Genomic DNA, 25,530 nt, shown 5'->3' with positions numbered 1-25,530 from the left:
ATTACATGTATGGTTTTAGCCTAATCCCCAAGAGTTTTTACATAAATAAATACATAAAGAAATTCCTTAAGGTCAAAGACTTAGCTAAACTTTGTATTTCTCCTAGGTACCTGGCACAGTACTCTGTGGACAGAGTGATCTAATAATAATACAAAGGTGAATAAAACTTAACACTAACACTAAAGAAAAAAATCTAAAAATTCTTTTATCTTTTAATTAGTGATAAACCTATTGAATTTGGCTGTGAAAATGACTACTCACTATGTATCTTCACTTTTGCTAAAGAGGAATGGTTAAACACAGGTTAAAAATAATTCTTCCTATATATGGTATCGATGGACATTTTCTTCATCATATGAAAATAAAATCCTGTTAGAAACTCAAATAGGGTATTTAAAGAAAATAAAATCACACAAATTTACAATCTCAAAAGAATGAGAAGAAAAAAAAAACATAACTCATAATGCTGCTTTCTTCAATCATAAAAATAAAAAATGTAAAAATTTCAGGACTTAAGTGTATATACTCTGGGTTAGTTAGTGCCCTCTCCCTTGTCCTTTTCTTTCTTCTTGTGTGAAAGGGATCATGGTCTTAAAGTCTATCCTTGTCTCATTTGTACCCCTTGAGGAAAAAAATCAAATTTTAATGAATCCTTCCCCCGCAAAAAAGAAGCTCCAAATCTTCTTCATTTTCTTCATTTTTGAAGTATGTCCTTTTTAAACTGACTTGTAAGCATTACAACAAAGCATTAAAATTGATTTAAGCTCTGTGACATACTGAAAACCTTTCTTATGCCAGGAGAGACTAAACAAGAAGCTTTTCAGACATTTTCTAGCTAGTGGAACTTGAATTCTTGTTGGCAGGGTAGTGGACTCTATGTCCTGCTGACCCAAGAAATAAGAAACCATACACTGGGCCTGGCAGTCTCTTGGGGAAATCTGGTAACGTCTTCCAAACAACACCAGTTCCCCCCCCCCCCTACAATTCTCTATTTCTTCCAGTGAACTGGGAAACAAAGTACAATGGGAATTAATGGGTCAAACATTTTTCTCCTCCAATAAACTCAATGTTCAAATGTGCTGTGTCAGTAAACTCAGTAATACAAACTTGGACTCTGCTACAATGTCACTGAATTAACACAAGATAAACATGTTTCTTTAATATGAATGTCCATATCTCCTAGTGAAAAAAAAAAGTCATTTAAAACTTTTAATTTGGCTAATAGAGAATATTGATCCTTTACTTAGATGTTATTTTGATTTCTTTTATATCAAAAAGTTTATATTTAAACCTCTAGACTTATTTCTTCCCCCTGAAAAGAAGTTCCAGTCTTTTTATTACTTACAAGTGATCTGGAGCTCTGTCTGGACGGTGGCAGGAACTGTCTAACGTTGGTGGGAGTTTCCTTTTCAATGGAATGTCGTCTTTGGGGTGGCTGCCGTCTCTCTGGCTGGGGTGTTGATGATATGGGCAAGAATTTTGGAGGCACTAAAGATTTAACCAAAATAAATTAGCTTTCTCACCACCAACTAACTCCTTCTCCCTAACTCCTAAAAAAAATTCTGCTCTAATTTTTTTTTTAAACAATGATTAGAAAAATATTCTAGTAAATAGTATTCTTTATTTGGGAATTTTTGGAAAATATGAGAACATAAAGTCTTGCATATTTGACACACATTACAATAAAGGAAAACTTTCAAGAAAGGTACGTGATAAGTTAACGATAGAAAAACCATTTTCTTTTAAGTTTCAATAGTCAGAATAAATTATAACAATGATTTAGCCACTTCATGACAAATAGTTATTAAGAGATAGGCACAGGAAATTAGTGTGTCTACCTTCTAAGGGGAAAAACTAAGGCACAGAATAATGGATCTAGAATTCTAGACTTTTATCCTTACATTCTCATGAATAAATTCTTATAAATAAATAAAAACAATTCTTTTTGATATATAATAATAAAGCTTGTCAAATAAAAATTTACCTTTTGCCCCTAGACCCTCCCAATGGAATCAAAGAAAATCAAATGAAATGTTACATGTATTTGTAAATCCCTTCAAGATTTTCTTTTCCTTTATAATTTCCCTCTACTTCTTCTTGGAAAGAAATGATAAAGAGACAATATTAAGAGGATTTATATTTTTAAATATGTACCTTTCCACTACAGACCAGCATAACCTAGAGGGAAATGTCAGGTATGAATGAATAGGGTACAATCTATCTCAAGGAAAAGACCTGAGTGTTAGGATTACTAGATGCTAACTAGATGCTATTAGCCTGTTAGTTAACAATTCTCTAGCTCAGAGTTCACACCTTTAGTTCAAACCTTTAAAGGAGTTTATACCTTTAAAAGGAGCTTACTCATTGGTCTGTAAGAAATTCCCACAAGCCCATTCTCTGGGAGGATAAAAGGAGCCAACATTGAGTCTAGAGGACAGTCTGGAAGGGGCAGTCTAGAGGAGAAGCCTGGATTGGGTCAAGGACAAGACTTCCCAAGAGAACTTCTACCTTCGTGCTGACTGGAGGCTTTGGATTCAGAGGGAGCTAGAGACTGAAGCTCCCCCAAGAAATCCTCCTCCCAGAGAACAATCACAAATCTAGAGACAATAGAACATCACATTTTGGCACCCATCAAGGGGTAAGGCCTTTTGTTTATCCTGACTCTGGCTGATTCTGAGCCCTTTAGGGGGCTAGCCAGACTTGACACCTGAGTAAGAAAAGTGGTTGTCAGCAAAGAAATATATAATTGGAAAAAAGATATCAGCTACACAAAGTACAAAATGTCTGTGGAGTTCTAAATTTGTGAAAACTTTTTTTTTTATTTAATCATTTGAAATTACAATAAGATTTTTCTGAATGTATAGTGAGAGTGAATATGTAATTGATTTACAATCTAAATTATCTAGTAGTATCCTGGCAAAATCGAAAGGCAGAAAAACCTGGATCATTGGGTTGAACCCTTGTAAAGGACTCATATTAGGGCATGATATCTGTCATTCTGCATAACAAAGTATAGATAAATTTTTATATGTATGTCTTAAGAGGGTATTCATATAAATATAAATGAAATCAGAGATCTACTGAACTAGTTTTTCTAAACTTTACATAAACATTACATTGAAACATTTAGGAAATAAAAAAATGGAATTCTCATGTTCAAAATACAGAACAAAAAAAATGAGCACTATACAAAAAATAATTACAGAGACACATGAAAGTTACCTTGAAGTATTTAAAATTACTTTAGGGAATCACTTTAGTTCTTTCATAACTTCTTGCATGTTAGAATAATTAAAAGAATACTTCTAATATCTTTGAGATTGAATGTAATAAATTGTTTAGGTTTCATATCAGACAAAGATACACAAACAATTCCAATTTATATGGAAAAGTCTTACTGGTAATTAGTCATAAAGATGTATCTGCTAATATAGATCTGCTTGATTTGTCAGAAATGAAAATATAAGACAAAATGAATAGTAAAATAATTTTCTTTAAGTAAAATCAGACAATATAATAACTATAATAATAGCTAACCTCTATATAGTACCAGGTACTATGTTAAAGATTTTACAATTATCATCTCATTTGATTCTTACAACAATTCGGGGAGGTATCTCCATTTTACAGTTGAGAAAATCAATGCAAAGAGATTTTCAATTAGGAATTTGGATTTGGAAAATTTAATTTCAGCTTTGGTTTTTCTTGGTCTAGGCCTGTACCTATCCATTGTACCATATGGCTGCCAAGTAGTAAAACTAAGAAGAAATAGGATTAGTAATTAAGAGACTTGAGCTCCATCTGATAACTTTCTTAATAGACTTGGAAAAAGAATAATCATATTCCTGGCAGGTAAAATTCCAATGTCACTTCTGACACTTTCAAATGGTCACAAAATACTTGAAATATTCTGATAAAGCATTAAATACAATGTATTATGTAGCTGTTCTAATTTATTCAAGGCAAGTCAGTGTTATAGCAGATAGAGCCTTAGATCAAACCTGCCTTCAGACACTTATTAGCTATGTGACTCTAGGCAATTCATTGAAATCTGCTTCAGTTTCCTCATCTATAAAATGGGAATAATAATAGATCTATCCCACATAGAGTTGTTATAAGCATCAAATGAGATAACATATGCAAAGTACTTTGCAAATCTTAAACATGATATAAATTCCAGTAATGATGATGGTTATGATGATGATGACGATGACTGGTGATGGTAATGTAAAATATTCTATATGAACACTAATACTTACTCTTTTTGCTTGGCATAACCTCTAGTATAGGGTCTTCCAGAAAAGAGGGAGATATGCTGCTGCTGCTTGCTGACTTATGTACTGTCTCCTCCTAGAACAAGGTTTGGAGGGAAAAGAATTATAACTGGGCCATTTCTCCCCTAATGTTAAATCTTGAAAAATGTCAGTATAAATTTTCTTTATTATCTCAGCAGTAGTGACAAAAAAAAAAAAAAAGCAAAATCAATAAAGTATTAAAAACAGTAGTTTAGTACCTCAATATGCAAGGATTTGTGATTCCCTCTACTGATGAAGATCACAAACTGTTTGTAATTTGTAGTCTTAGAGAGTGAACTGAAGCTTATAGACACTAAATGATTGCCCATGGTCACACAATTACTAAGTGGCAAACACCTGACTGGATCCTAGGTCTTCTTGATTCTAAATACATTCTCCTATCCACTAAGCCAGGCTGCCTTATGAATCTAGTTCAAAAAGCTGCTTTGGTATATCAGAAAGTCTGAGACAAATTCCCAACTTAGTTGCAAAAACTGAAAGTACTATTAATTGTATTGACACTTGAAATATTGCCTCTATGATAACAGTGGATATTAAGATATCAGTAGTTTTCTTAACTCAATAAAAAAATAAAAGAGGTTTTGCATACATTTTGCTGAAACTCTTAAAAGGTGTGCTTGAATCAGACAACTGAGCACTTAAGGTTAAGTTCCTATTGGTAATTAATATTAGTATATGTTTGGAATTTCTCTTCTCTCAGTTAATGCTGGCTCAATGCTTGGGGTTAAGAGAATTGTAGGTAAAGATTAGAGGGTGAGTGAGAGAGGCCAGAAAACTTCACTTGGCCTCAGGATGAAAAGGAGAAAAGTGTGGAGATTCTGGAAATTTCCTTGGCAAAACTCCTGGCAGTCTCCTTCATTTCTCCCCTGAAAACCAAGGACTTTTGCTTATCCTGACTCTGGCTGATCCTGAAAGTACCAGGGAGCTAGCCCGGAATTTACAACATTTTTACTTGAAAAGTAAAATAAATGACAGTGATATAGGTTTTAATGTGTTTTTAAGAATCAGCTGTTCATCTATGCACAAAGGCCTATCAAACTGTGCATACCCTTTGATCTAGCAATGTCTCTACTGGGTCACTAGACCAAGAAGATTATAAAAAAGGGGAAATGTTGCAAATATATGCAAAAATGTTTGTAGTAACCCTTTTTGTAATGATAAGGAATTGGAAACTGAGTGGATGCCCATAAGTTGGAGAATGGCTGAATAAATTGTGGTATAAGAATGTTATGGAATATTATTGTTCTGTAAGAAATGACCAGCAGGATAAATACAGAGAAGCCTGGAGAGACTTATATGAACTTATGCTAAATGAAATGAGTAGAACTAAAAGAACAATATACACAGCAACAGCAAGATTATATGACGATCAGTTCTGATGGAGATGGCTATTTCCAACAATGAAATGATTCAGATCACTTCCAATGGATGACAGAGCCATCTGAATCCAACCAGAAAGAAGTATTTTCACCACTTTTGTTGTTTGCTTGATTTTTTTCCTCTTTGATCTGATTTTTCTTTTGTGCATGATAAATGTGAAAATATGTATAGCAGAATTACACATATTTAATATATATTGGACTATTGCTATCTAGGGAGGAGAAAAAGTATGGAACAAAAGGTTTTACAAAGCTGAATGCATATATTTTGAAAATAAAATGCTACCTAGTTGTTCACTACAAATAAAGTTTTACCTAAAACCTACTGGAATCTGAAATTATTAGATTCAAACAAGCTCTAGTACAAAGAATCTAATCAAAAAATGGGGGGCGGGGGAATAGGCTGTGTAAATCATGTAATTTAAACAAAGAAGGCTTGAGCAGTGACCTTCCACACTCTTTGGACTATGTTTAACAAATCAAGGAACACAAGTGAAATCTTTATCCCAGATATACAGTGTAGGTCACATGAATTTCAAGGAGGAAGAGCTAGCCAACAGCATTAGAATAATGTGCCTTCTGGGTATAGATTGTTATTAAGAACATGTTATGTGGGGCTGTTGTTGTATGTCAAATGTGACTTGTGCTGGTCTAGTGTTGTTGGTTTGGGAGCTGAACATAATGAGATACCCATAGATCCATCTGACTGTTCTCAAAAGGAAGTTTATTGAGGTATTGTATGAAAAAAAAAAAGTTGCTTAACAAAGGTACAACACTGATTCAGACAGGAAGTTTCCCTGATTCTGGCAGTCTGATGAGCACCCCTCACAAATGTGTACATCAAACTTAAGAAGGAACTGACTTTCAAGGTTAGCTTTTGTCCTTGGGTCACCGAAAGCTACATTATGGTTCCAGCCCCAGTCTCTTGAGACAATTAAGTCTCAATGATGGTTTCCATGAGATAGATGTTATTCTTATAACTGCAGTAAACTAATCTAACAGTCTTACAAATAAGGAAAAATGAGGCCCACAAAATTTACATGATTTGCCCAATACCACACTGTAGAGGAGCCAGGACATAAAATTACTTTCTCTAGCTCCAAATCCAGTATTCTTTCTAACATCCAAGGTGCGTCTTCCAGTCACTTAACCCCAATTACCTCCAAAAAAAAATTATTATTAAGTTTACTGATGCTAAGGGCAAGCTATCTCTTTCCCCCCGTTAGTTTATGAATGGATATGAAACAGTCTTTTTCCAATTAACATTCTTTTGGAACTTCAACTTGAAATGTTTATATTTAAAAATTTATTTGCTCTCAGGTACTGTAATGAAGGTGTGTTACCATCAAATGGAGAGTGAAGTTTTGTCTATGGCCACCTAATTCAAATAGTTAAGTTTCAGGCACAGGAACAATTAATTTAAGGTTGGTTTTATCCTTATATATCCTTGATTAGAAAGTTTTATTTGGGATAGTTAGGTGGGGCAGTGGATAGAGCACCAGCCCTGAAATCAGGAGACCCAAGTTCAAATCAAGTCAGATACTTAACACTTTCTAGATACGTGAAGTTTTATTCCAGGTTCAAGATTCAGTAGCTTCTGAACTACTGGTCTGACTGAAAATTTGCTCTAATTGAATAAAACTGAAAATATCTGTAGTAGATTATTAGTGAAGTGAATTATTATTAGTAGGGTAGATGTGTTAACAGGTTCTAAATACTACATTTTCCACAAACTTTAAAATGTCTTAAAATATTTTATATTTAAAGTAAATGCTTTATTTTCAGATGAAGATATTAAAATCATTTCTAGTCACATGGAAAAATGCTCTAAATCACTACTGATCAGAGAAATATAAATTAAGACAACTCTGAGGTAACACTACACACCTCTCAAATTGGCTCAGATGACAGGAAAAGATAAAAAATGTTGGAGGGGATGTGGGAAAACTGGGGCACTGATACATTGTTGGGGAGTTGTGAAGTGATTCAACCATTCTGAAGAGCAATATAGAACTCTGCCCAAAGAGCTATCAAACTATGCATACCCTTTGACCCAGCAGTATCTCTACTGGGCCTGTATCCCAAAGAGATCTTAAAGGAGGGAAAGGGACCCACATGTACAAAAATGTTTGTGGCAGCCCTCTTTGTAGTGGCAAGAAACTGGAAACTGAATGGATGCCCATTGGTTGAAGGGTGGCTGAATAATCTATGGTACATGAATGTACCATAAAGAAGGAATAAGAAGGAATGGGATATTATTGTTCTATAAGAAACAATTAGGAAGGTCTGGAGAGAGACATGAACTGATGCTAGGTAAAGATTATAAGATGATCAATTCTGATGGACATGGCTCTTTTCAACAATAAGGTGATTCAGGCCATTTCCTTTTGATGGAGAGAGCCATCTGCACCTTACAGAGAGAAGGACTTGAGTGTGGACAACATAATATTTTCACTTTTTTTTTTTTTGCTTGCTTTTTTATTTCTTTCTCATTTTTCCCCCTTTGATTGGATTGTTCTTGTACAACATGATAATTATGGAAATGTGTATAGAAGAACTGCATATTTAAAATATATTGAATTATTTGCTGCTAAAGAAGAAGGTAAGGGGAAGGGAGACGTCAAAAAATTTGAAACACAAGGTTTTCCAGGAGTGAAATTTGAAAACTATGCATATATTTTGAAAATAAAATGCCTAAAACAACAACAACAACAACAAAAAGGATTAAAAAGCAAAAATAGGTAAAGTGAATGCCTTTTCTTACTGGCAAAAAAATAAAAAGGGCCAAGGGAGGAAGGGGTGGAGTAGGGTGGGGATTGAGAGAGGATATGAACTCAGAGAAATTTATTAACTATTCTTATCTCTAAAGCAGGTACATAAATATATGTTGTTGTGAAAAACTTAAAGCACAGTAGTAAAGGGAGTAAGAAACCATCTCCCTGGAGTCAGTAGACTACTCCTAGGGTTAGACCTGTCCTTAATTAGCTTTGTGACCTTGGGGAAATCATTTTCCTTCTAGGAGTCTCAGTATTCTTATCTCCAAAATAAAGGACTTACTGTCCTTTCTAGGTCTAAATTATATGGCCTTCCCTCAGATCTCTGAAAAAGGCAAAGTGGAAGTTCTTAAGAGTTACACTGGCAGCGAGGCTTCCTTCTTGGTTCAGAACCTAGAAACAATTTTTGAAAGTGATTTTCAAATTCTACCAAAGTAAATATGAAGCAGTATAAATGTAAAGGAGATTAATTCTGTATAAAATATATTATAAAATTCTAATTGTTGACTTATATAGCACTTCCCACTGACAGTGATGCTATTAGCTATTGCTAATATAATAGCTATTGCCTATTTGTTGAAGCCCCTATCTAAGGAATTAAGCTAAACATGAGGGAGAGAAACTGATTTCTGCTAGATAACTGAGTGCATTTTTCCTTAATTATCATTAGGACATAATAGCTTACCAGGGAAAATCTCTCTCTTCCCCCTTCCCCCAAGTTGTTAGTATTAAAGAGTCAGATATATCAATTAAATCAGTGGGGCACAAGACATCTGGAAATGGAGGAACAGAAACGACAGTACCCAAGATGAGACCTTCAGTACCAGAGGCAGTTTACTTGATATTATTTCAAGAGAGCAGAAATGATTTACTCCAACCAGGTTCTCCTGCCTCCAGACAGGCTTATCATCCTTATCATAGCCTGTAATAGTAGGTGTATCCCAAGGCTCTGTAGTGGTTGCTCTTTTTTTCTCCTCTCCCAGCACTCTCACTGAATGACTTCATCCATTCTCAAGGGTTTAATTATGGAGATGAAACCTTGTATCCAACCATGCCTCAGGATAACCATGTAAGATGAGACATTTTCCCAGGATTACCCCAGCCTGATGTCATGAAACTAAGAGGCATTTGAGATTGTTCACAAAGAATTTAGAGAAGATGGAGAAAAAAGGGCAGATCAAGACTAGAGGCTCTCCATTTTGAATTGCTGCAGAATTAAGATTTGTTATTCTCTGGTTCTCTATAAAGAGTAAGACAATTACTGTTCTTAGAGACTGGTAGTGAGTGAGGCGAGATGAGGTAATACATTGCTGGTAAAATTGAATGAGATTTGGATGAAGTTTTCTCTGTATTGATTCTAGGCCTAAGTCACATGATCTTTATTTCCAGTTTTGAACCCTGGGTTGCAGGAAGTCACCTAGTTTCTAAAGGTCAAACCCTCAAGAAGTCACAGGAAGTGACATGACCCACAGGAAGTAGGCAACATTGGTCAAGAAGGGTTACTTCCTTTTAGTCTATCCAATGATAAGGCTTGGGTCTTTTCCTATTTAACTGGGTATTCTATTTCTGCTGGTCAGGTTCCTGCACATGGCAGGAATTGGGATGGCTCCCAGCTGTGTCTGGGCCTCTCCCTGCAGGGATTAAATAAATGCTTTCTCTTTGTACCTGAAGATGTCTCTGATTAGTCAATTTGGGAAAGGGGGATTGCACCCACCCCACACATTACTATTCTATAAGAAACAAAAAATGTGAAAAATTCAAAGAAACTTCAATAAAGAAGCAGAACTAGGAAATCTCTGAATTCTTTAATCTGATTACCCTCTGTTGTAGTTCTACCTTGCACTCTGGCTTGTGTTCCCTAATCTAGTCATAAACTACGAACCCCTTATCCTACAATATTCTTTTTCTGATCCTTTGATGAGGCAATCGAATTCTACAAATCTTTTCTCTTGAATCCTTTGTCCCATTATCCTATCACTGATCTTATACTACCAAGTCTCAGCCTTAAGATGAATTATACTGATCTGATTTTGAATGAAGCTGAGGAAAATCATGAAGCCCTACTCACTACAAATGTGTATTATATCACCTCAACTAGGTCTTTACAGTAGCAAATCAATCCTTTTGCAGTTTTCTAATCAACTCAGTTGAGTAGTACCTTTTTCCAAAGCTTTTCTCATACTTCAATGAAAAAATGAGAGCACTTATCAAGGATCCCTTTTTCATATATATTTCATATCACAATGTCTTCCCTTCATCATCTCCTAATAGATGAGCAACTAATCTTGGTTTTAGTTTTTGCTGCCACAAAAATGTTGCTATAAATGGTTTTTTTTATATGTAACTTTCTTTGAAGAATTGATTCTTAAATAAAATCGGTTCTTAAATAAAGGGAATATCAACAAAGGATTCATAAAAGAATTAGTATTACCACAAAAAAAAAAAAAAAAGGTAACTTAAGAAAATTACTAATTACTGGCCCATATCATCTCCTTTCTAAACTAAGTTTTTATGAGAATAAAATATACATGAAAAGATGGCATCTTCATTGAAGCTTTGAGAAAAGTACAAATGATATTCTAACAAAAGATTACATCTTTATATTCGCACAATTCCCATTTTGTATATTATATAAGGCATTTTTGGGGGGCTAAGGCAAATGGGGTTAAGTGACTTGCCCAGGGTCACACAGATAGGAAGTGTTTGAGGCCAAATTTGAACTCAAGTCCTCTTGACTTCTGGGCTAGTACTCTATCCACTGTGCCATCTAGCTGCCACTGTTGTATTTTATAAAAAAAAAAAAAAAGATATTTGACTCAGTAATTCTTTTAATTTGATAAATATTTATTTTTTAGTACATATTATACATCATAGGCTATGTGCCAGGTATTGGAGATACAAAGACAAAAAAAAAAAAAAAAAAAAAGCAAATAGTATCTGAAGTTAAGGAGTTTATATTCTATTGGAGGAAAGCAACAGGTATGCACATATAAAAATGAAAAAAAAAAAAGGAACGAGAGAGAAATAAGTAAAGATTATAAAATGTTGAGGACTGCTAAAGGAAATGAAGAAAAATAAACTCATTCTTATTGCTTAAAAACTAAGTAAATAAATAAATAAGATATGCAATGATGTGTGCTATAAGAAATAATACACCTTATTTATTCATCTTAAGATGCACAAGATTAGGGGGGAAAAAAAGTCCTCTAAATGGATGAATGACCTTTAATAAAGGATGGGAAAAAGTATTTTATCAAGATAGCTATAACTATTTTCAGATATTTTGCTTCCTTACTTGAAAATTAACGATCATTAATATATATATATGTATATGTATGTATATATATGTATATATACATATACACACACATGCATTAATTATATACCTATATGTAAACTACATTGTTTTATTACATGGCCACTCTAGAAATATGCCTAAAATTAAATTAAAACTTTAAGAGCTGATATTTAAAATTTAAGCATCTCAATCCACACATCCTAATTCCATAAACTTTATAAGACATAGGTAACAATGTAGTAGAGCAGTTAATGATGAAGTTCCAGGACAGTCAACCTGCAGATATCAAAACCATGTTTTAGATTTAGTTCAACTGAGCAGGTTACAGGTTAGTAATAGGAGATAGGATATCACAACATCAAAATTTTTTTAAAATAGGATAAGGCATACAAAAAAGCCTGACATTAAATACTTGAATGGTACACAGAAATAATCTAAATTAGGAAATGGTGAGCTCAACAGTTGCAAAATGGGAACTGAATAAAATCATCTTGATCACTACTGATGGCATTCTAAATAGCAAAAAGTTTAAGGCATGCTTATAACTATAAATTACAAATATTCATGTTTGTAATCAAAGACAGGACCTAGGTTCAAATCCTGTCTCTGGTACTTGCTATCTTTGTGTCCTATAAAAATAACAAAATTTGGGATTTGGAGCAGCTAGGTGGCGCAGTGGATTGGGCACCACCCCTGATGTCAGGAGTTCAAATCAGACTTCAGGCACTTAACGCTTCCTAGCAGTGTGGCCCTTAGCCAGTCACTTAACCCCAATTACCTTAACTAAAAAAACAAAACAATAACAACAAAAAGCAAAAAAACCCAACAAATTGGGATTCAATTTTCTTATCTTTAAAATGACTTTGAAGTAGGTGATCCTCTTTTAGCTCTAAATCTATAATTTTATAATATCGATCACTGGCCATCTTTTTAGACATATTTACAAACATGTAAGTTTATAACTGAAGAGAATCATAATAGCATGGGAGATAGAGTTCCTCCTTAAAAAAAAAAGACTGTGGGTTTAGGAATTACAATCAACAATTACCTACCAAGCAAAACTGAGTATACTCTTTTAGGGGAAAAGGGGAAATTCAATGAAATAGAGGTTTTCCAGTTTTCATGATGAAAAAACCAAAGCAAATAAAAATTTGACTCAGGAGATGTATAAGGAGGTAATTAGGAAACTAATATCATAAGGGACTGTTTATATTCCTAGAGGGGAGGATGATGTTTGTAACTTTCTCTTTATTATGGCAGTGAGACACAGACACACACAAGACACAGATGTGAACTGAATATAAAGGGATAATATCTAAAAAAAGAAAGGGGTAAGAGAGGAATGTATTGAGAGAATGGAAAAGGGAGAGGTGGAATGGCATAAATTATCTGCCATAGAAGAGACAAGAAAAAGCTTTTATAGTGAAGGAAAAGGCGGGGGAGAGAAGGAGTGAATGAATCTTATTCACATCAGAATTGGCTCAAAGAGGAAATAACATACACACTCAATCTGGGTATAGAAATTTATCTTACTCTTCAGGAAAGTAGAAAGTGAAGGATCTACAAAAAGAAGAGGAGAATAATAGAACAGGGCATTTAGGGGAGATGATTAGTAGCAAAACACTATTGAGGAGGGTCAGAGTGAAAGGAGAGAGTAAATAGAATAAAGGGGGGAATATAGTTAGCAATAGTAATTGGGAAAAGAATTTTAAAGCAAGTTTATCTGATGATCTCATTTCTTAAATATATAGGGAATGAAGTCAAATTTATAAAAAAAAGCCATTCAATTGATAATTGATAAAAGATCAAGAGAATGAACTAAGCACAAGGATTATAAAATCATGCATATCCTTTGACCTAACAATACCACTTCTAAGAATGAGAAAAGGCTTTATGTATTTAGAGCAACTCTATTCTCAGGGCAAAGAGTTGGAAGTTTAGGGGATGCCTATCAATTGGGGAATAGCTGAACAAGTTGTAGTATGTGAATATGATATAATACTGCTGTTAGAGAACAGGTAATGACAAGCAAGATACTCAGAAAAACCTGAAAAGTCCTCCTTGAACTCAGGCAAAGTACTGTGTAATATTAAGGAATGATAATTTTAAATAGCAAATAATTTTTCTATTTTCAGTATTACAATGATTCATGACTACTCTGAAGGACTTGGATGATAAAAGTGCTATCCATGCTATGCTATGCTCAAAAAGTTATCAAACTGTGCATACCCTTTGACCCAGCAGTGTTTCTGCTGGGCCTATATCCCAGAGATCTTAAAGGAGGGAAAGGGACTCACATGTGCAAAAATGTTTGTGGCAGCCCTCCCCCCCTAAAGGCTAAAAAATAGCTTTTTATTTACAAGATATATGCATGGGTAATTTTTCAGCATTGACAATTGCAAAATCTTTTGTTCCAACTTTTCTCCTCCTTTCCTCCACTCCCCTTTTCCCCCAGATGGCAGGTTGATCAATGCATGCTAAATATGTTAAAGTTTATGTTAAATACAATATATGTATACATGACCAAACAGTTATTTTGTGTGGCAGCCCTTTTCATAGTGACAAGAAACTGGAAACTGAGTGGCTGTCCATCAACTGGAGAATGGTTGAATAAATTATAGTATATGAATGTTATGGAATATTACTGTTCTGTAGGAAACGACCAACAGGATGATTTCAGAGAGGCCTGGAGAGACTTATATGAACTGATGCTGAGTGAAATGAGCAAAACCAGATCATCATTGAACATGGCAATAGTAAGATTATACGATGATCAATTCTGATGGACGTAACTCTTTCCAAAAATGAGATGATTGAGGCTAGTTCCAATGATCTTGTGATGGAGAGAGCCATCTACACCCAGAGAGAGGACTCTGGGAACTGAGTGTGAATCACAACATAATATTCTTACTCTTTTTGTTATTGTTCGCTTGCAATTTGTTTTCTTACTCATTTTCTTTCCATTTTGATCTGTTTTTTCTTAAGCAGCAAGATAATTGTATAAATATGTTTACATATATTGGATTGCTTGCCATTGGGAGGGGGAGGGAAAAATTGGAACATAAGGCTAAATTAAGAGTCAATATTGCAAAATTATGCATGCACGTTTTGAAAATAAAAAGCTTTCAAAAAAAACAAAAAACGTCTATCCATACCCAAAGAAAGAACTGATTGTGCCTGAATACAGATTGAAGTATACTCTTTAGTTTTTCTTAACTTTTTTTTTTTTTGAGGGGGGAGATTTATGAAAATGTTTTGCATTATTTCAAGTGTCTTAATGGGGGAATAGGGGTGGGGAGGAAGAGTGAGAATCCAGAATTCAAAATTAAAAATTTTTTTTTACATATGGATCAGTTTGCAACTAGAGAAGCAGTGGGCAGCAGAAGCTCATATCGGGCTTACTCCCCAACCCTACTTAGTTCCATAGGGTCTTTTGATGACAAACGTAAGAGTTTTATTTAAAAAGAACAAACTTGCTTTCACCTTAAAAATTTTCCTTTCCCATTCCTTCCATCTTTTGGGTCTCACTGAGACTCGGTTCTCTCTTGATGACATAGCTTCTTTGGCCACTCTTTGCATCTCTGGTGGCACTATGAATGATTTCCTCTGATTTACTGGTCAAGGAGGGAGAGCTAGAATATTTTTTGCTGCCACTTCCAGGCTTTCTCTTCACCATCATTGCTCAATAACCTCGCCTCCTCTGAGGTTCACTCAATCTCTATCTACCACTGAATTAAAATTTTGACAGCTGCCTACCCAACAGGACACTTTTCTTCTTTCCTCAATGAATTCAATGTCTGGCTCATAGCCTTTCTCTCCTCTCCAGCTCTTGCCTTTATAATAATGAACTCCAACACAAATACTGATACTCCCTTAAATATCCTAATTTTATAGGTCCTCATGAGTACGCCTGCATCAAACTTCAGTCCCCCAAAAAGACAGTTTATTCTTTTCATCGTCATTACCCACAAATGTACTACTTCCATATTCATGAACTATGTATTCATTCTACCTCTCATTCTACCTGGCAGTTCCAAATAATACTTTTCATTTCATCCCTCAATTTTTTCACAGGTCATCATACCTATAGTAGCAAAACTATCCCATTTTTCCTATTCCGAACTAATTCAGCTCTATATTGGCCTCTTCACAAATTCCTTGATCTCTTATTGTATTGGTGAGTCTTATCTTGTCCTACCGAGTCTTACCCTTAGAATATTTCTACAGTCTGCTGCCTTTGTTCCTACATATGCTATACCATGATACTGGGAAAAAAAAAAAAAAAAAAACACACGTGGAGAGGATCCACTACAAGTCTATTAGATGATCTTAATTGGACACTTACAATGGCAAGGCAATTCTTTTAAAGCTCCCTAATCAACTTACCATCCATCTCACCAGAGACCCTTTTTCAAAGCTTTTCGTCCCTTTTTCAAAGCTTTTCGTCCCTTTTCAAATATCCCATGGTTCTCCTTCCCTCCTCATACTTTCTCAGCTGAAAATCTTGCTTTTGAGACTCTATCCTCCAAAAATTCTGCTTCTTCATTCATCTCTTATCATCCAGATACCATCTGTCATTATCTCCTCCACTCTTGCTCTTACATGAATAATATGAATTACATGAATATAATCTGTCATTATATCCTCCACTCTTGCTCTTACATGAAAGGTAACACTTCTACTTAAACCCCTCAATATGCACAATGCTATTTTATCTCCAAGGGAAAACCATCTCCTTTGTCTTCTTTACTCTCACTTGTCTTCAATTTCTCCTGTCTATTGATTGCTTCACTACTGTCTACAAATATGCCCATGTCTTCTCCATCTTCAAAAATCTCTCATTTTACTCATAAACCCTCACTAGTTATTATCCTATATCTTTTCTCCCTTTTGTGGCTGAACTCCTTGAGAAAACTGTTTATTATGATGGCCTTTACTTCCTTTCACACTACTCTTTTAACTTTCTTTTTCACCAAATGCTCTAAGAAATTTTAAACCATTAAGACCATCTCTGCTGAAAAGGAATTCACAGTAATGGAGAAGACAATATGCAAATAATTTCATTTCCCACCTGGTTGCACTACTTTGGATTTCTTTAACATGCCTCTGGACTGAAACTGAAACTGGTCTACCCCAGAATTACCAGTGATTTCTTATTTGCTAAATCTAATGTCTTTTTCTCAATCCTCATCCTTCTGGACTTTGTGTAGCTTTTAACATGTTAACTTCTTTTCTTGAGTCTCTTCTTTCCAGGTTTCCTTGACATTACATTTTCCTGGTTTTCTTTCTTATTTGATGGTTCCTTCACAGTCATCTCCCTCTTCTATTCTTGCTCCATGTTATTTTACTTCTTGACCTCACCAACTCCCATGGATTCAATTATCATCTCTATGTTGATGATTCTCAGATTCATTTGTCTAAATTCTTTCTGACCTCCATAATCATATCTCCAATTGCTTATTAGACAAATTTGATGTCTCAGATATATAAAGTTGAACGCATTTATTCCATCACTCTTCTTCCCACTCAAAAACCAAACCAAACCAAACCAAACAAAAAACACCAAATTTCCTCTTTCAAATTTTCCTATTATTTTGAGGGCACCATGTTTTTCCTAGGCTAGCAATCTATAGTCTCAACCTCTTATTATCTCTTACCCCATCTAATTAGTGATCAAGTCCTATTGTTTCCACCTCCATAACATATCCCACATATGCCATCTTTTCTACTCTGATACTGTCAGCATCTTTTTTTTTTGCAAACCGCTTCAAAGTCTTTTACAACCCACCCTCTTCCTATCCTTTCAGTCTTTTTGTACATCCCCCTCTCCCATTCTTTATCCAGTAACATTGGCCTCTTTGCTGTTCTGCTTACAGCATTCTTCCTATATGAATTTCAGTAGTCAGTAAACATGTATTATGCTAATATCATACTTATTTATGTGCTAGCCACTGGGTTAAGGGCTGAAGATACAAAGAAAGAAAGCTTTTGCTCTTGCAGAACTTTCAATGTAATGGAGGAAGACGAAATACAAAAGGAAACTAAAAATTGGGGGTGGGGAAAAAGGAAAGTACCCAGCACGTTGGGTATGCTGAAGTTCTGCAATTAGGTGGAAAATAAATTTGCATGTTGTCTTCCCCATTACTGTGAATTCCTTTTCAGCAGACATAGTATTATTTCTCAAAAGTATTTGATAGAATTTGATAGAGTTCTATTTCTTTTGCTTTTTCTTCCCTCCTTTTGCTCTAGAATGCTTATCTTTAGAAAGGAAAAAAAACAAAAACACAAAAATACCCCGTTCTCCAGGAGCTCATGGTCTGATATGGAAATAATATGCAAACAACTATGTACAAATAAGATATACACAGAATATACTGGTGATAATTTCAGAGTTAAGACAATGGCATTAAGGAAGATTTGGAAAAGCTTCTTTCAAAAGGTGAGATTTTGGGTTAGAACTTGAAGGAAAGATTTATATGATTAGTGCAGAATGAAGTGATCAAAGCCAAGAGAATAATTTATGCAATAACAAAGCCTTAAGCATTATGATCAAGGCAATGACCAACCCTAATTCCAGAGGATGAATGATGAATCACTAATCAAAGTGCAGAATAAGATATCTATTTATGGGTATGACCAACGTTGGACTTTGTTTTGCTCAACTAAACATATCTGTTATAATATAATTTATTTAAAAAAAATTTTTTTCCAAAGGGGGAACAAAATGGAAAGAGAAAGAAAATAAAATTTTAAGCAACTGAAAATCAAACACTAAAGCAAAGAAGAAAGTGTTAATATGGGGATAGATGGGTGAGTTAGATGGTATATGTGTGTGGAGATAATTAAGTCAAAAATGTTTCTGGAGAACATTTCCATAGAAGAGGAGGTGTCCTAATAACAGGTTTCTAATACAAATTTGCACAATATGAGACAACTTTAAGAAAAGGTTTTACTTTTCCACTCCAAGATAGAGTTTTAAAAAGCTAAATGGATTCTTCCTTCAAGCAAAATAAATAAATGTTTTATTAAGTTTAAGTTTAAGTTTGGGGGATGGAGAGAAGTGATTTGTAAGTGACTGAAATCTGTTTTCATTTAATTTTTTCTTTCATGTTTCAGGTTTGAAGATTAAGTGCCTTTATTGCAGAAAAAGATCAACCAAACAACACACCATCCTCCCTGACATCTCTACTTGCTTCCTGGTACACCCTCTCTATTCTGCCCACTACCTCAGCCTTCTCCACATAGCCACCATATCTACATGTATCAACCCATATATCTACAGTTAAAAGTCAACAGAGGTAAAAAAAATAAATTGGCATAAGGAGGGAAGAAAAAGCAACTGTTGGGGGAATGAGTGCTAACTAGCTTTCTCCAGCTGCTCCTTTAATTTTTTAAGTTCTCTTTTTCTTTTTAAGAGAAGCTTGTTAGCATTAGTATTATTATTATTACTGTCTTAGGTAAAAAAAAATAGCATGCTTGAGTATGTAAGGGCAGGGTTACATTTATGAAAACATGAAAAATCTTTCTTGATTTTTTAATGAATAGCACTAATTAGTGCAGGTACAGCTGAAGTCAGGAAGATCTGAGTTCAAATCAGACACCTAATATACTTATTAGATGTGCGACTGCTGTAAAATGTAGATGATAACAGCACTGTTACCTCCCAGGGTGTTGTGAGGATCAAATGAAATAATTGTAAAGTTCTTAGCACAGTGGCTACATGAGATTACATGATCAATGCCATTAAAACATGATTTATGAGGCAGCTAGTGGCACAGTCGCTACAACACCAGCCCTTTAGTCAGGAGGACCTATGTTCACATCTGATCTCAGACACTTAACACTGCCTAGCTGTGTGACCCTGGGCAAATCACTTAACCCCAATTACCTCAGCAAAACAAAACAAAACAAAACAAAACAAAACAAAACAAAACAAAAAAAAAAAAAAAAAAAAAAAAAAAAAAAAACATGGTTTATGAAGATCTGGATTTTAGTGGTAAAAGAACAGCTATTATTGAGAAGCAATCTCAATCTAAATCCTAGCTATACTAATTACCACCAATGAAGTAAGTTCTGGTGCTTTTTCAGTTTTATCCTTATCATTACTGACTAGCATAATACTTTGTGCATGATTTCTCCATTTCTTGATAAATATCCTGAATTTTATTTCTTACCTAAGAAATTAGAACACTAAGAAAATGTTAAGTAGCAGTTGAAGTACTTTAGTGGTGTCCAGGAATCCTAAATTGAAAAGAAAACTTATCATATTGAAAATGGAGAATGTTGTAGTACTTTACCTCTGATTCAGAGCTGTCCAGTTCAGCTAAAGTTGGAGCTTTGAGGAGTTTCTTCCGTTGTACTGTTGTTTGTGGACCACTTATACCATTGGCTTTTGCTTGTGGTATTAAAACACCATTTGACACAGAAGCTTCTGTCCCTTTCTTTGGAGATTCAGGAGTGGTTACATCTGGTAAAAGAAATAGAAAAGATTATGTTATGATCTAAAAAAGGCAATTAAAATAATGCATGCATTTGGAAACATACAAAAAGACAATTCTCCATAAAATATTTCAGATTTTAATCTCAAATTACTACAAAAATTTTTTGTTGGAGCATAGATTATATGAGATAACTATTCTTAAAATAGCTAGCAAATCCCATTTTAAAGACATTGTGGCTATGTTATCTTATTCATATATTTTAATTTAGAACACAGATATAGGAGAGACCTTAGATATTTAACCTATTGATTTTACAGAAGTAGTACTGGAGCCCAGAAATACTGAAATTATTCTATGTAGAGAGGCTTTGGAGTTCAGATGAAGAAAAGAAGAAATATTGTTGTTAAGCATAACAATGTACTGTTACAAATGAGGATAAGGCTTGAAGGGAAGGGAATACTTATTTATAAAGCACTTACTATATATACTACTTTGTGAAGATTTTTTTTTAAATTACAAATAATCATTTAGTCTTTAAAACAGACTTGCAAGGTAAATGCAATTATTATCCTAATTTTGTATTTGAGCAAAGTATACTGAATGATATGTTGTGGTTGGGAAGAGACCTGGGCTCTACTATTTAATAAATCTTGGCTCCACTGTTTAATATCTCTCTAACCTTGGGAAGTTGTTCTGCATTTCTGGGCCTCAACAAAATGAGAGGATTGAGTTAAATGACCATTCATGTTTTATCTAGGTCTAAATCTACAACCATGTGTATATTCATATATTCACATATATTCACAGATTTTGTTTGTCTGGACCTTTGATGTTGCCAAGTATAAGGAGGTGCGAGGAAGGAACATTCTCTACAAATATAGAGACCTGGGCTTTACTAGCTAATAGAACATAATTTTACTGGCTAACTAAAAAACTGGATTTAAACCCTAGCTATACCCAGATGTAGTAGGTAACCTAAGCCTTTCTAAATTAAGGTCTTTCCTAAGACTACGTGTTAATGTAAGCCTTCAGAGAATTTGTCTAGGGCACTGAGAAGCTATGTGACTTTGCTTGACCTTCTTCCCTATCCTCTACATCATATTGTCTTTCACATATGTGTGTATGTATATGTATATGAAATTATATATATATATATATGTGTGTGTGTGTGTGTGTGTGTGTGTGTGTGTGTGTGAGTATATATGAAATTTGTTTGTGTGTTTGGATAAATTAATCGGTGAAAAGAAGATGGGATCAAGGCCAAATTCATTAAAGGAATAAAGTAATAGTTTTCATATAAGGATCACAATTAAAAAGGACTAAATAAATACTTACTACCTTATATTAATGTTGAAATGTCATTGTAAATAGAAGTCCAACTAATTTTCTTCTTAGTGAATTAAATGATGAAATAAACATGTATAAATATTACTCGATCGTAAATTTTATTGCATATTTTCTGGGCTAACAGATTAGAGTTCAACTTTGAATAGTCATGGAAAATCTATAAACCTGAGAAAAAGACAACAACACGATTTCAAAATAATTAAAATAAAGTTTAAATAATTTAGGGTGTATTCAGGAAAGGAAATCCTAGTAGTACAAATTTACGTAGTAATTTGAAATTCATAAAACTCTTCAACATAACCCCTTCATTAAATAGGGTGGTTTTATTAGATGCTTTATCTTGTGTTTCTATGAACTGATATTGGAGGATTCCACAATCAAGACACCACCATTTTACCTGGCGGCACTTCCTGGATTTGCAGGCAGGGACCATATTTTTGGACCACATTTTTTGTTTTTCCTCATATCACCCCAATTGCTTAGGTTAGTGACTGGCACATAATAAATACTTTAAAAAGGTTTATTGATGATGATGGTGATGATTATGATGATGGTGTCATCAAAGGGTTGAACTCCTGAATTAATATTCCTAAATCCATTAAATAATGATATCATATATCAAAACTTTGAACAAAAATACCTAAATTCAAAATGAAAATGTAAAAGCTTTTTATTTTATCTCTCTACAACACGTAAGCTACATTAATAGAGGTTTAGAAGTTTGTCAATAAACTTGTTGTCCATTCACTGAAATTGCTACAAAAGAAATTTTGTATAGTACCAAAATATTAGATGTGGTAAAATAGAATAAAAAGCCCCAAATGTTTCTAATAATTAGCTATAGATTACTGGGAAAATAATATATATGACAAATATGTATATACATATACACATACACATCTCTATCACAATTCCCTAATCATATACTATTTATAATGTTGACAGATTTCTTGTCAGAGACAGTGACATGCAGAAGTGGAGAGAGCTGGTTATGGAGTCATGAGGATCAAATACTACTTCTGACATATATTTACACAGTAGATGTGTAACCTTAACCTTTCTGGAACCTGATAACTCTCTTAGCTCACAAATTTGAGAGAAAGTATAGATCTGTATTATTATACACAGTTTTTACCAAGAGCTTCCTATACTCATGAAATCATAGAACCGATTTTTACTTTGGGGAAAAAAAAGGTCTCCTAGTTTTAAAACATGTGATTGATATAACAGCAAAGTCCTCCTACAAAAATTGCCAAATCATTTCATTTATTTAATTACCAATTCTATACATTGATATTACTTGAACAATCATAAACCCAATGATATTGAATAATGAGAGTCTGTCCTGGTTCTACCATATGTGAAGTATTGTGTTTCAGACTAACTTAGAAAAAAAGTGACCCCATATATGACTTTCGCATTTTTCAACTATGGCAGGAACCAGATTAAAATGTATTTGGGAAATATCTCACAAGATAAGTACAACTGTAATAAAACAGATAATATCACATTTTAAAATTAAGTCCACAGGAATCCTTATGTCTGTGGTCCCCATTTCTATTTTAAGTTTGATACCACTGATCCACAGGATGGCAAAAGACTCAAGTATAAGAAGTGGTATCATGATGCAACAGACTTATTCAAACCCAGAGAAGCAGAACCAGTAGCAAAGAGGAAAATTTAGGTTGATATCTAGAAATATTTTTTATTAATTAGTTAGCCAAAAATGGAATGGGCTCCTTAAAAGACAAATGTTCCCTGTTGGAAGTCTTCAAGCTATTGCTGGATGACAATTTGTGAGACATACTGCAGAGATTTTTCCCCCCACCTTGGGCTATAAGTAGGACTAGATGGATGCTGAATTCCCTTCCAACTCTAAAATTGTGTAATTTCTAAAAAACTTGAGATATATATACTGAAATTTTAATACATACATAGGAAAAAATATTTTTATACATCTAAGTCATAAAATTATAATTTGTTGAATATGTTGTAAAGGTTTATTCACTAGTAATAAACAGACCTAATAAGAGTTTATTTCTTTTAATTCAACAGGAATGTTGAAATAATTAGTAAAAAGGAAATGGATCTGTTTTGCATTAGGTTAATAAAATGGATCAAGGTTTTCAGTTCATATTCTTAGAACATGGCTTTGTTCAAAGAGAAGTCATTAACAGAAAATATTTTTAAAATACCAGAGAAAACAAAACAATCATTACATAAACTCACATAATAAATGTCAAGCAATGACATAAAAAACATTGGCTACTCTTCTACATAGAAAATACAGGCTTTTTGTTTCAATTCTTCTCCAAACTATCTATCTCAAATATAGATAATTAATTGGCACATAAACAGATATATGATGTTCAGATGAGCCAACCATATCTAATATTCATTGGATTGTATCCAAAGTAAATTTTTTTACTGTCTAGATGTAACTGATATCAAGTAACAATTATTATTGTTACTTAACATTTTGCAGATTTTCTACTTCATTATGTTGAATTTCATTCAGCCAATTTTTTTAGAGAGTAGCCAGTTCTGGACATTAGCAGTAACAAAGACATACTCAACAAACACGTAAAGCCTTGGAGTTTCCTTTTCAAATCTAATTTTCTAGGATGATACTGCTTCAGGAAAATGGCTGCTAAAGTAATATTTATCAAATGAACAAAGAAAAGGAAGAGCTCTTCAGTAGTCAGTCAAATAATCAAATTTAAGTACCATGATAGATATTTCAACTTTTTTTTTAATCAAATGAAGAATTTCTAATTTACTATAAAAATAAACTGGCATAAAAATCAAAACTGAAAATATTACCCAAATGCAAATTGAAAGTTTTATTATGGTACAACTCTAGAATATATTAGAATGGGGCATCCTATTTTAGTCTCCTCAAAAACATATTACTACATTGATATTCCACTACTTTTGTTAGTATGCAAACTGTTGAGGGCAACAGCACATTTCATATCTTATGTTTAATAGTAACTAAACACAGAATTAAGATTTTTAAAATATGTGTAACACACCATTTGATTTGATTCAGATTAACTAATGTATGCTGTAATTTCATTTATGTTAATAATATGAAATTAATTTAATATACATTATATAATTTATATACATATTCACAATTAAATTATAAAGAAATAATTAACATTATAAGTCATTATAAATCAAAGCTCAAAGCTAGTAATCACACTGAATTTAATCTAACTTAAGTAACTATGTTGAACTTTATAATTCATATTTGGAACACTTGATAAAATCACTATAGCTTTCTTATGATTTTAATGTTTTAATAGAATGAGGAGAAAAGAATCTAGAAATATCATTTGGTCAGAATGTAATTTGTCAAAGTAAAGATATATATATATATATATATATATTTTCATCAAAATTTTATAATACTCAAATAGACTGAATCTTTTATTTCATTGACTGGCTTGGAAGAAGCCCTTCAATTTTCTTTTTGATACATGTTTAAACAAGCAAATGAGTGAGATGTGTGTCACAAAAATCACAAAACTCATGTCAGGTGTTGAAGTGTGTGTGTGGGTATTTTTTTTTTTTTTACCTGACAAGTCAAAACTGTGAGACATGCTAAGTGGCCGCATTGCTGAAAAAAAGAAAAACAGCATAAAGAAAGTAATTCAGCCATTAGAAAAGCAAGGGAAGACAAAATAGAGGAAGGGGATTTAAAGAATATTCTTAGTACATTTCAGATGTTAATGCAGGGGGCTAGTTGGCATAAAAACTGAAATTATAAACTATGCTAGATATGTATCATCACAATTTTAACATCAATAGAACTTAAAGTACAGTTAACAATATAAAAGATATATGTATACATATTTTTAATTCCAAAGTAAATGTACGATAAAGATAGACATTTAATTAGGAAAAAAAATCATAAAATATATCATCTGACCAAAAAAAAAATTACATTTAAGACCAAAATAAAGATGG

General features: G+C 33.5%; 1 protein-coding gene across 1 annotated transcript in view; it reads right to left on the bottom strand.

Annotated features, from left to right (window-relative positions):
- The window catches only part of SPIRE1 (spire type actin nucleation factor 1), a 167,414-nt gene that overhangs the window by 13,159 nt on the left and 128,725 nt on the right, over positions 1–25,530 (bottom strand). The window contains 4 exon segments of the mRNA XM_074274672.1: positions 1,346–1,488; positions 4,260–4,350; positions 20,065–20,234; positions 25,139–25,180. Coding sequence (XP_074130773.1) covers positions 1,346–1,488; positions 4,260–4,350; positions 20,065–20,234; positions 25,139–25,180 — 446 coding nt within the window.

Source organism: Sminthopsis crassicaudata, chromosome 1 (assembly GCF_048593235.1).
Source record: "Sminthopsis crassicaudata isolate SCR6 chromosome 1, ASM4859323v1, whole genome shotgun sequence".
Taxonomy (NCBI): Eukaryota; Metazoa; Chordata; class Mammalia; order Dasyuromorphia; family Dasyuridae; genus Sminthopsis; species Sminthopsis crassicaudata.
The sequence above is the reverse complement of the archived record's forward strand: the minus strand, read 5'-3'. Positions and strand labels throughout refer to the sequence as shown.